Source organism: Danio rerio, chromosome 14, assembly GCF_052040795.2.
Source record: "Danio rerio strain M-AB ecotype USA chromosome 14, GRCz13ab, whole genome shotgun sequence".
NCBI classification, from domain to species: domain Eukaryota; kingdom Metazoa; phylum Chordata; class Actinopteri; order Cypriniformes; family Danionidae; genus Danio; species Danio rerio.
The window spans coordinates 26248092-26261769 of NC_141034.1; the positions used below are offsets into that span (position 1 = coordinate 26248092).

At 35.2% G+C, this 13678-nt stretch overlaps 1 protein-coding gene across 1 annotated transcript; it reads left to right on the forward strand.

Annotated features, from left to right (window-relative positions):
• The first annotated feature begins 5838 nt into the window (after positions 1-5838).
• Positions 5839-13664, forward strand: ccng1 (cyclin G1). The gene is given in 6 exon segments (NM_199481.1): positions 5839-6010; positions 7290-7553; positions 7651-7904; positions 10118-10196; positions 10305-10415; positions 12604-13664. Coding segments are annotated over 5 exon segments (900 nt in total). The 5' UTR covers positions 5839-6010; the 3' UTR covers positions 12796-13664.
• The last annotated feature ends 14 nt before the right edge of the window (positions 13665-13678 follow it).

Genomic DNA, 13678 nt, shown 5'->3' on the forward strand with positions numbered 1-13678 from the left:
AAACTTTCTGAGGCAGCATAACAAATTTGTCATGTACAACAACGGTGGCGCAGTGGGTAACGATGCCGCCGCACAGCAAGAAGGTCGCAGGTTCGAGACCCCAGCTGAGTCAGTTGGCCTTTTTGTGTGGAATTTACATGTTCTCCGTATTCATGTGGGTTTCCTCCAGGTGCTCCGGTTTCCCCCACAAGTCCAAAGACATGCGGTATAGGTGAATTGGGTAAGTTAAATTGTCCGTAGTGTATGTGTGTATGTCCTGGTCCTCCAAGTTGGGGATTGAGCGTTGGGCTAACAACCCACCTTGTAAAAATTACGTTATGAAATGCCAACATAGTGCGGCTAAGCATCAACTTCGAAATAAACAGCCCTGGGAGTAAATAAGGTGATAAGTTAATATTGAATTACTATAGTAAATGTGTGGAAACAAAAAAAAAAACATAAATTTTTTCACAAAATAATCACCAAGTGCAGTTGCATGCACCATCTTTTAAATTAGCCCAGCGGTCAGGAATTTTAACATAAGGGTTGTGGGACATCAAAGACAGCTAGGGATAAATCTTTTGGACAGCTTTAATAAACTTATAGTGAAATATGTTTATAAAACTTAACTATAGTTTGGCACTGCAATTATATTCATCTGCTTACTAAATCTTGAAACCTTTCTTCTAATTATTCCCTCAGAAGCAGAAAACAGTCCTCTTTTTATCACTTAACCTTGAACTGAAGGACTCCCGTATCGTATTAAGTTGGTGTCTTATCAAGGCCAGAATGAGTCCTGATGTGGACTTTAGATTTACCTGCTTAGCTTCCCTCATTATGTGCACTGTCAGGTGCTATCAGATCAGCTGTGTTTGTGTCAAGCATTTTCAGTTCAGCCATGGCCTGGAGAGTTAATGTTGTTTTTTTGCCAAGCTTTCCAGCGAAAAGAGAGCTGCAGATGAATCTCAATAATGAGCCATGTGCTCCAAACAGCAGGATTCTTGTATGGTCTCCTGTTCAAGCTGTGTCTGTGAGTATGCTTGCTTTGCCACCCAAACAAGCCAACAGGGGGCTTTATAAGTGCGCTGCCCCATTTTAGAATAGAGGATTATTTAAATATCTGAATACTCAATCAGTAGGAAATAATTAAGCATTCTCAAATCAGCCCTGCATCCGTTAAGCATATTGATCAGCCATGGTCTGCAGGATACTGTACACCGAGCCATCTCAGCGGGCACCTTGATTTCAAAACGACTTTAGAAATGCAAATCAATTTGATCTCAATTGACTACACACTCACTCATTCACTTTCCTTCAACTTATTCCCGGCTTTATCAGGGGTCGCCACATCTGAATGAACCCCCAATTACCATGGCAATTGTTTTACACAGTGAATGCCCTTCCAGCTGCCACCCAGCGCTGAGAGTAAAACATTTCTTGTTATACTTTTTGTGTAGTTATTTTGGTGGTCAAAAGGGCATCAATGTGTGTAAGTCAAATGGACGTCAAGGTTTTGACATCAAATCGGTTTACATTTTTAACATGTCTTTTACATCAAGGTGCCTGCTTGAAAATGTGTACAGGATCTTTTACAACGCAGTTTACAAACGTACCAGTTTACTATCCCAAACATGGTAATTTAAAGGGCACCTATTTTACTTTTTTTTTTTCAAGGTTTAACATAAGTCTTTTGTGTCTCCAGAATATGTCTGTAAAGTTTCAGCTCAAAACACTCATCAGATTGTTTGTTATACCTTTCAGAATATTAGAATTTTCTGCTCTGAACACTTTGTAGCTGTTTTTCTGGCCTATACCTTTAATGGTAGTTCTCCCCTCCCACTGTTCCCACATGCCTATCAGAGTGTGCCTCAATCTCCACCTCGGCTGCGTCAGATAAACAGCACAGTGACAGACATGAAGGAAGCAGCTCTCATGTAACGTTTGTGAGAAATACAAGAGTAAGAACTTTCCCAATGATTATTTGATGTATTTGTTGTGGAGTTGAGTTGATGAGGAAGATGAGTCACACAAGTTCACGCACATACACACAGAAACACACACATAGCGCACACATTTACCTTCGCACTGTTTTTGCACAGCAATTGTGACTGGATACACACCAATATCCACTGCTGCATGGATATATGTACAAAATAAACCTGATTTAATGTCCACAATTAAAGTGTCTTCTTTTATAATTGTACTGACATGCGGCTGTGGTGATAAAGACGGTAAAAATGTTTTAAGCTTGTAAAACTCATTCTTGACCACATTTGATGATTACAGAAAGCTGTACAGATCTTTTTAATCACAGTTGCTATCAATTTGGTGGGCGGGGAAACTGCACTACAACTTCACGTTGCAGAGGGCCTCAAAAAAGGAGGTAAAAAATTCTAATTTTAACATCTGAAAATTAAAAAAAAGAGACTTATTGCCTTTATATCACCTTAATATGACTGTGGACACACTATACCTACACAGCTCTCTCCAAACAGCTTACAAAAGTTGATTTTCATCATAGATGCCCTTTAATGCACATATATAAAGAGGCAGAAAACAAAATGGCTTCTCGTGCTGTTTTCCTGCACAGTCCATTACCTGAGGTAAGCCAGACCCACTTCACATCTCATACATTGGAAATAAACCCCTCAACCATACTGAAGCACTGGGTTAAAATGATCCCGGGGGAAAGCTTGTGAAAGAGGCAGGTCTATAACCCTTGGCTCTGGGGAATCGCTCTTTTGGACCTTTTTGGAATAAATTGAGTGCTGTCTGTTAGCAGCCGCACCAGAGCTGTCAGATTGTCATGTCATTTAAATCTAGAAATAGTTGTGAGGAGGGTTAGGGAAAGAGGCAACAGGATTATGCGTGTTTATAAGCAATGCTAAAAAAGGATCTCAGCATGACTGAAAGACGCATAAAATGCTCTTTGCATGGAAAACGTCGACTTCATCCTTTGGTCTTGGTGTGAAGGTTGCGTTGTGTTTTGTTTGGCGCCATCTGGTGGTACTGAAACGTTACGCAGTCTAAGCTGGCACATTTATTTTAGAATATCAGAACATGATATTACTTCATTCAGGTTTTCTAGAAAATTTACCAGATACGTGTTTTTAACATATTTCTTGTTGTCTTTCCGGCAAAATTTACAAAATAGTGATAAAAAGAAATAAAAGAGATGGCCTTCTCTAAGCAACTTGTGTTTTGTTTTTAACATTATTTTTTATATCTGCTTGGCCGTTAGCGTAGCCTAATTGCCACTGATTATATTTATTTCTTTTAGTATATAGTAAAATATTACTTATTGTTTGTTGCTTACATGAACATGTTACATGTTGCATTACATGCTTACATGAACAGTCGTCATTAAGCTCATGGAATGTTCTAGAACTTTCTAGGTCATGTAATGCTTCTCAAGGGCAGTCGAAACAGGTGTTGAAAGTTTGAATGAACAACATTGTTTGGTCTTTTTTTATTCTTCTTATTACAGATCACATTGATTAATAATTTTATGGCTTCATTAATCCTTACTTTGTTTGCTTTCTAGCACACTGAGCAATTTTATCCAGATGACTTAAGCATCATAGTTAAATTTATCCAGTAAATTAATGTTTACTGCTTCGCCTAATTAGTATTTATTTCTTTATTATTTACTTTTAATAAGAAAATTTAAAAAGTCAACTAACTGTTTAGATGTTTTTGAGTCGTTTTAAATTCACACACACTGATTTTTTTGATCAGAGGTTGTTGTTGCATTATACATATGATATTCATTCATTCATTCAATTTCTTTTTGGTTAAGTCTCTTTATTAAACTGGGGTCCCCACAGCAGAATGAACTGCTTACATTATAATATAATATAATATAATATAATATAATATAATATAATATAATATAATATAATATAATATAATATAATATAATATAATATGATATAATATAATATAATATAATATAATATAATATAATATAATATAATATAATATGATATAATATAATATAATATAATATAATATAATATAATATAATACCTAACAAAAGTTAGTTGTTGGAGAAGAGATCAAGGTCACATAATGCAATCTCAAAATCATAAATAAACAAAACAGCTGCATGTCATCAAATGGTAAATTAACATTTTTACAGATGCAGATTAATTATTTTACAGCAGATTAATTATTCAGATTTTCTAAACATCTGTAGAAAACCTTTTTATTTTTATTTTCTATTGAGCTTACTTATAGATGTCTGTGAGTTTAGAGCACATATGCTTTTGCACAAAGATCTTTTGTGTCCTGCTGATATTGTATTGCCTATTTTTTTATAGGATGTTTGCTTTGGCACTTGTTAGCCTGTCATTTTAAAAACTCTTGAACCTTCTAGAAACTTCTAGGATATGCAATCAGCAGTTTCTCAGGGACAATAGGAAGAGGAGTATTACAGATATTAAAAGACAGTGTTATGTTTATATATACAGTTGAAGTCAGAATTGCTAGCCCTTTGATTTTTTTTCTTAATATTTCCCAAATGATGTTTAACAGAGCAAGGACATGTTCACAGCATGTCTGATAATATTTTTTTCTTCTGGGGAAAGTCTTATTTGTTTTATTTCGGTTAGAATAAAAGCAGTTTAAAATGTTTAGGAACCATTTTAAGGTTAAAATTATTAGTCTCTTTAAGCTATATTTTTTCTGATAGTCTACAGAACAAACCATCATTATACAATAACTTGCCTAATTACCCTAACCTGCCTAGTAAACCTAATGGACCTAGTTAAGCCTTTAAATGCCACTTTAAGCTGTATAGAAGTGTCTTGAAAAATATCCAGTAAAATATTATTTAGTGTCATCAAAAATAAAATAAATTAGTTATTAGAAATGAGTTATTAAAACTTTTATGTTTAGAAATGTGTTGAAAAAAATCTGCTCTCCGTTAAACAGAAAATGGGAGGTACTGATTTACATAAATGTATTAATACTATTGCTTCATTAATCACATTCTGCATGCTCCATGGCCAGATGACTTGATTTGAATCCAGAATTTTTATTTAATGTTCACATATATTAAGGCTGTCACTAAATAAATGCTTACTGCTTAGTCTAAAATGTGTTTATTTATTTGAATATAAAGCTTTTTATTTGATTTTATTAAATATAATATAACATGTTCTTAGTTTTATGATAATATAATATAACATAATATAATATAATATAATATAATATAACATAACATAACATAACATAACATAACATAACATATAATATAATATAATATAATATAATATAATATAATATAATATATTTTCTAGAGATGGGTTGCGGTTGGAAGGGCATCTGCTGCGTAAAAACATGCTGGATAAGTTGGTGGTTCATTCCGCTGTGGCGACCCCAAATTAATAAAGGGACTAATCCGAAAAGAAAATGAATAATATAATATAATATAATATAATATAATATAATATAATATAATATAATATAATATAATATAACATTTACACTTATTTAGCAAAATAATAATTCTGTGAAATCTAATTCAATATAGCAGAGCTTTAAGGTGGTGATTTAATATAAATAATAATAAATAAAAAAGATAAATAAAAAAATATATATATATTTATAAACAGTATATAAAAATTGTTGTTGACCAGCGTGTATCTAACATGCTGGACTTCAAAGCACCGCCTGGCAAGCAACAAACCCCGCCTCTGCCTGACCAAGGGGGCGTCTTTAAAGTGTACACAGCCAAGCACGAACCAATAGAGATTCAGAAAGACAGAGCTCTGTGTCAGCACTGCCCAATAAGGTGATCCTATGTTTGGATATGGACTTTCTCAGGGTATATAAGTGGGAAGAAGCTTGCACGTCACTGCCTGACGCCAAGGGTTGGGGTGTGCAGGGCAGAAGTAAAACTTGCTTTAAACTTACATACTGAGAACATTCTTCTTTTTTTTCCCACTTTTAATAGTTTCTTCTTTAATATTTTATTTAATAAACTCTTAAATATTTGTTTTAAAAAAAGTCATATAATCGCCAAAAGGTAAGTGATTTAATTATTTGTTCATGGTCTTTAAGTATTTTTCATAAATACGCAGTGTACGGTTTAACATTATATTAAATTGTGACTTCTCGGGCTACAGATGTTTCGTTGGTCGTTTCGTTGGTCGTTTATCAGGCCTAAAAATGTCCTCTAACTTGCCATCCTAAAACAACAGAAGACTCTCTTCATCCGTTCGCTTAACGTAAAATAACTTTACATAGTTTCAAACATTGAAGTTAAAGTGCAACTATGTATTATATTGTTTCTAAAAGTTATTTGGAAGTATGACGCAAACTCCGATGGTTAAGTGTTAGTGTTAAACCATTGCTGACCCACTGGTTGACGGACATGCCCAGACATGACCAGCGGTCCTCGCGCACAGTCAGTGACGCTTCAGTCTGTGGAGCCCAGCTCTACAACACCGCGTTCACGATTATTAAGCGCAAATTAATATAAAAAAGCAGTTTAGAGAAATGACTTAATTTTTTTTAAATGAGTCAGTTTCGTAAGCCTGAACATGCCCGGGCATGACATGTCGCGTTCATTCAACGCGTCGTTTTTCAAAATGGACACTTGTATTAACTGCCCTACATGGTGAGCACAGTTTCACACGGTGGTGTCAAATTAATTCATAGATATTGTAGAACAGTTTTTAGATGGGAACTTTTTCACAATTAATTCCCTTTTTGTATTAATATTCTAAAACTGGTAGAGCAAGACGTGTCGATTCACCAAAAGAAACAAAACCATAAATCAATATACCTAATATTTCAATAGGTTTAGCAATGACCTATTATTACTTTATGTTGGTTGGTTGAGCTTTCAGTTTAAGGCTTTAAAGGCAGTGTAAAGTCTAAAATCCATTATGGATAAAATGTTTTGTAGTACACATTTGATTAAGTGTTTCTCATTTGATTAAGTGTTCTGAACCTAAATTTAGCTCACTGGCATGTATGATTTAATCAAATTTGCTTAAACCTTTTCTTTTCTACTGTACAGTTAAATGTGCTGATTTAATAATAATAAAGGTAATAAAAATTATGAACTGGGTATTATATTTATCAAAGTTATTCTGTATTGTAATGTTTGGGAGCAGAGCCTTCAAAAAAAAAAAAAATTGTGAATGGGGAAAAAGTAGTTAGGAACTGGTCTGTTTGGTTTTCCTCAGAATTAACCTTTACAATCACATGATCAGTATGGAAATTATGCTTGCTGTATATGAATATTGCTGTGATCTTAAACAGTACTTTAGTAATGTTGCTATTTCGTTATTATTTAGATGATTGACCAGGTGACCGAAACGGGGGCTTTGCCCTTTACAGTCCAGCTCAAATCTCTTCTAGACCAAGAGTCCAGATATCAGCCCAAACTCTGTGGACTCCGCGTCATCGAGTCCGCTCAGGATAATGGTCTGCGAATGACCGTCAAGCTGAGAGACTATCAAGTGAGAGAGCTTCTCTCCTTGACTCGATTCTTTGGCTTCTGTGCGGAGACGTTTTCCTTTGCCGTGAATCTCCTAGATCGATTCCTGGCTGTGATGAAGGTATGTGTGCTCCAATATTTGTGAAATATGACTCATTTCAGCACTTGGCCTTCAGAATATGAGATTCACAGTTTGAACGGTTTTGTTCTTTCTTCAGATTCAGCCCAAGCATCTGTCTTGTGTGGGTCTGTGCTGCTTCTACATCGCTGTGAAGACTTCAGAAGAGGAGAAAAATGTCCCTCTGGCCAGTGACCTCATCAGGATCAGCCAGAATCGCTTCACTGTTCATGACATGATGAGGATGGAGAAGATCATTCTGGAAAAGCTCAACTGGAAGGTCAAGGCTCCGACTGCTCTTCACTTCCTCAGATTCTTTCACTCTCATATTCAAGAGAAAGTGGACACAGAAAGGTGAATGACTTGACCCCCATATATACATTGTTTGTTTTTGACACAATTATTTTATTAAGACAAACTTTTTATTGAAGTGAAACTGCATGTATGATTTGGAACAGTTTGAACAGGTACTGTGTAGACCTGGTGTCCGTTCTTCCTACGTGGATTACTGAATTAGCTTTATTTGGATATTGACTATTTGACACTATCCAGGGTCGTTTAGTTCTTCAAAACTCATCTGAGACTTATTGTCATAGCAACAGTTCTGGTTGTTCAAACCTGCTTGGGAGCAGGTTCATTTCATATAAACAGGATTAGATTCAGTCAGTTTAAGCAAATATAATACTGAAAGTATGTACTAAATGCTGATTATCTTACATTAGTTATATTATCACACACACGTAAAATATATACTAATAAAACGTATGCAATCTGCACTCTGAAATAAAAGTACAAAGACTGCCACCTGGCGGTTCAAAGAGAACATACTTTGATGTTCATGATGTTTTAAAAGGCCCCTTTTAAGACACCGTGTCCATGCACAATATTCGACTTAAAAAAAAAAAAAAGGATCCTAATTTATGCAGTCATGCATGTGTTTTGACTGCTAATATGCCGATTTGCTGCTTCCCAAAAGTTTCAGACCCCTTTACCGATATCAAAATCCTTTGATGCAAAATTGATAGTTATTTTCTGCCCATTAAAAAAAAATGAAATGCATGATGAATACTCTTGACACATGAAAGTGTAAAGCCTGCAGCCCACAACACATGCTGAATGTTATTGCGTGTCATATTTAAACCGTTTACTGCTAATTTTATGTAATTTTGCTCACAAGGGTAATCGAATATCAATCACAAAATGTCATTACGCTGCTGTGCCATCAGCCAATCGTTGCATTGCTGATCATGATTTCGAGGATCGATAGATCTGTCCTTCACAACAGCGATCTCAGTTCATCCAGACATTTGTCTGATTCGCAAACTTGTTTGAAGAACCAAATTAGCCAGAGATCGGTTATCAAGATTTAAAGATCCAGGATCTGTCAAATCATCTTGGATTATTTTAAGCAAGGTACAAAGAAAGAACCCCTGGATGTTATGGCCAGAATTTATATTATGATCCTTTTCAAAATTTCAGCTGATATAATTCTGATATCAATTATGGTAATTAATAAGCCTCAGAATAATTTTAGAACTCCCTTTACATCTATACAAAGCCTCAAAGTAATTGGCCAAGTCCATAAAACCTTTTAACCTGGTTGACCATGTTTTGACCGTTTCAAATATTGGCTTACAGCATTGTTGGTTTACAAAAAAATCAAGCAAACATAATCCTGTTGCACTACTACACTTGTTTTTTGTTTTGTTTTTGTTGTTACAATAAAACCAAATATCATGTTAAATGAGAGAAATTTTTTGGCATACTTAAAAAAAAAAAAAAAAAAAAAAGTTAGTATTCCATGTTTTATAAAGATTGTTTTAAAATAAATTGGTCCTACACTTCATATTTTGATATGACACATCTACTATTTGGTTGGATGTTTTAATGCATTTTTCTTCAACATCCCAAAATTTCTGTGTAAACTAGCGACACTGAGTTGATAATTGCAATCCAAAATTTTTCTTGTTGTGGCAGTTCAAGGGTTAATGTTTAACTTTTTTACATTTTTGCATCAAATTAAAAAAAAAAGTGAAATCAAAAATAAACATTCATAGCTACATAAATAGATGACAATGGAGCTTATGTTTTGGATGCAGCTTGGCTTAAATTGAAGTTACCCCATCTTCTAACAAAGTAGGACTATGATGAGATCCAGTAACAATTACCGCTTGCTTTGAGTGCTTTTGGGTGGATTCTTAAACTTTCACCACTTAATGGGGCTTACATGGAATGTGCCACACAATGACTATACATTTTATAGTGCATTTATTTCAATGTTCGTTTGTAGCTTCACAGACCCTCGCAGCGCCCACTCAATGGGCTTGTTTTTCAGGAATTTACGACAAACTAATAAACAGCATTTACTTGAAATATTTTTATAACATTTTGAAGTTATCGCTTTTTTTTTTTTTTAATCCATGACCTGTGATGCAAAAAAAAGTTGTTAAATGTCTTTGATAAATGTTTTGAATGTTTGAAAAATTTTTTCCCTCTCTGTTATAAATAACCATAACCTGATTTAAAAGCTATTGTACACCTATACAAATGTTTCCAATGTTTTTCAGTAAGAAGATTCTGAACATCGAGAGGCTTGAGGCACAGTTAAAGGCATGCCATTGCTCATTTACTTTCACTAAACTAAAGGTAAGCAGCATCATTATTATTATTATTATTATTATTATTATTATCTTATTTTTTTAATTGTCCAAGTATGTTTGAAGCTTTTTCATAACTATATAACGGTCTCTACAGCCTTCCCTGCTTGCTTTGTCTCTTCTGGCCCTGGAGATTGAGGATCAGCACGAGTATGAGCCAGTTCCATCTCTAAAAGAGGCTCTAGATGGTCTGCAGCAGAGTTTAAATGTGAGTTTCTTCAAATGAAAAGTTGCTTTACAGATTGCCTCAAAACAGTTTCTACTTTTAAATGTCAATTTAGTTGGGAAATGGCATGAAGACAGCCTAAGATCACGTTTACATGTTGCCCATTAAATTGGCATATTTCTGTTTTAGACTTCACTGTCCACACTGAGATGGTGTTTTTAAATCAACAAATGTATTTTGAAAACCCTCTCAAAAGTGACTATTTGGAACCGTTTTCATTTCAAAGAAACAAAATGGCAGGCAGAAATGCTGTGGATCACAGTATCTTGCATCTTGAGTACAGGTATTAGGGCGTAGAACTAACTTTCAGGAAACTATTGATCTATAGTGTTGAAACCCACTTTTTTTTTTTTTTTTTTTTTAACATTTATAAAGACGCCATTGTAAAAATGTATCCATATTAGTGTAGATGTAGCAGTATTGTGCAACTAGTTTAGTGATCACAGTTGTCAAAATGAATCTTTCATAGTGAAATAGAAATCATTTTATTTGGTGATGCATCCGAGTGTAATTATCAGGAAAAAAAAAAATCAAAGGGCACAATCTGTTCTATTTTTAGGAGTGGCAATGCATAAACACTTGGGAGTGTCAATTGTTTTTTTCGGTGCAATGAAAATGCGAAAAATTCAGTATCGGTTCAGTAAAAATTATAACTAGTTATATAATTTTCTAGTTAACATACTGCCTTACTATATGGCAAGGGAGGTGAGTGTGAGAAATTAAAACAATCCAACTACTTAAATGCAAAAACCTTGCGCAATTTACTGTGTGAGTTTGCTGGACAGTCTTAAGGTTCCTACACACTGGGATGCTTTTCATTTGCGTTTATCGTCATTTTACAAGAAGTTTTTCCGTATTCATACCCAATCGATTTTCACTGTTATCAAGCAAAAGAGTGCAAATTCACTCCTTGACGTTAGATGTCGCTACACAACTTTAAGCTTCTGACACCCGCTTATAACACAAAAGAAGAGGAAGTTCACACGCTTGTTAAAGTTACTGATGACTCAAACAAGCATGGATGGTTCAAGCAGCAGCTCCAGCTCTAGTGATGAAGAAATTATTATTGTTCAGCAGTGCAATAGGCAGCTAAACGTTCATATTGCCTCTGGGCAATGGGCATCCTCAATGTGCCCTCGCATTGACAGTTTTGCGCTTGAGCGCCTCCCAAGTGCTTTTTACTGTAACTTCAGCAGCTCCGTGCACGTGAACAAAAGTGGCGATCTGATTGGTGGAGAAAGTTTTGACGCAGCGTGTCAAAACAAAAAGAGCATGAGACTTTTTTTTTTTTTTTTTTTTTTTTTTTTTTTTTTTTAAATGACGCTTTGTGCACGATCACATTGACGTTCGTTATTTAGTCGTGAGGCGTCGAAAAACGCGAGCATAAAACGTCTCTGTGTGCACAGGCCTTTACACTTACACTTGAGATGTAGCAGAAGCACCTATTTTACTGCGATTTTGAGAAAATTAAAGTAATCTACATTTTTGTCTCTCTCTTGACTTTTGACCAGCTGGCGTGTGGTAACGTTTCCTCATCTACTCTCTGCTGTTATATTGATACCTGTTGATCCAGACACGAGCGCGTGTCTCCATAGCAAGTTTTGTCCTTCTTGTCTATCATTGATCACTGGCAGCAGCAATTACAATTGATCTGTGTTTATCATCGGTGAACAACACCAGAGCCAATTGCAGCTCTTTCCGTTGAGTGCGTGAGCAATCATAGAGGTCTTAAAACTCGCTCGACAATGTATTTACAATTGTTCATTTGATCTGAATGCTCGTGTTGTTCTGTGCTGACTGCTTGTATTAAAGGGCAGAATTGTATTTCAAATAATATCTAAATCTATTTATACGTTTTAATACAAGAATTGCTGTGTTGTGAAGTAAAATATAAATTTATGTATGGAAAGCATCTTTAATGCTCAGATATTGAATTGAACCAAATCGATGGCCTGATAATTGTAGCCGAACTGTGAGGTGTAGGCTCGCATCTCTACTAAACGCTTATTCAACGACCTAGATTAAGTTATATATTACAGTGCATGGGAGCATTAATATGCTTTTTAAAGAGGTGATTCTGTAATTTGCATTCAAGTGATACATTTTGCCTTTTTTTTTTTTTTTTTTTCTCCCCCCGAAACTGAATTTATTTTGGTTATTTGCATTTCAGGTTAAAGTTGGAGACCTGGTTTGTGTGAGGGAGCTTGTTGCCAAGTGCCTGGTTGAATATTCCAGCACCAAGTGCCAGAAGCCAAATGGCCAGAGACTGCGGTGGATGATTTCTGGTAGAACTGCCAGACAACTGAAGCACAGTTACTATAAGATCGCCCATCTACCTACAATTCCTGAATATGCTTGTTAAGACTATTAGTGTTGAGTGCCCATAACTGAACAACATTCAGTCCTATGGGTGAATGGCTTGACTGTCATCACATTTTCTGCCTTCAGACTATGGTTTTATATAGTTTGTAAAGATGATGTTATGGGTACCTAACTCTAAATTCCTACTCACTTCCCCAGTCTTTATATTTTCACGTTAACACTTTTCCATAATTGTATTCATTTACATTGACATTGATTCTATCTTGATTACTAGTCAAAAGTGGTTTTCAGCAAGTTACTTATGGCTTCTACTGGTAAGGCTTGCTCATGTACAGTATGTTCATTTGGATCGGTGCAAAAAGCGCTGGTTGTTTGAAGCAATGAAGTATAGAACCGCCTAGGTCCTCAGTCCACTGTGTGGAAGAGGAGGGAGAAGGGTTTTGAGATTCAAACTACAACAATAGAACCAAGAGATCAGGCCCGAAACCCTTAACTCCCACCCTAGGTTGTCGGCTGTCGAAATGCACACTCCTACCCAAGGTGATGAAACGAGATGTTTTCTTTTCTTCTGCTTTCTAATGTGGAATGGCTTTGGAAATGCAGGTTTTAACTTGATTTAATATGCCTTTAAGAGGAAGGATTAGTTAAGTACTTATTGACCGGTGTTTTTTTGTTTTGTTTTTGGACATTTGGTTAATACTACAGTATCTATGACCATTTGTTTTACGCCTGGTTTCAATAAAACTAACACAAAACAAAAAAAAAGAGTGACACAAATAAAACTGTTGAAATGGATTGTGTTATTTGAAATTGCTCCTTTTTGTTTTGGCTCTAATCTGGAATTTGAAAGCAGTTTTCTGCAAATTGATGTAGTTGAACCTTTCAATAAAACTTTATTGAAATGTAAAACGCACTGGCTTGTT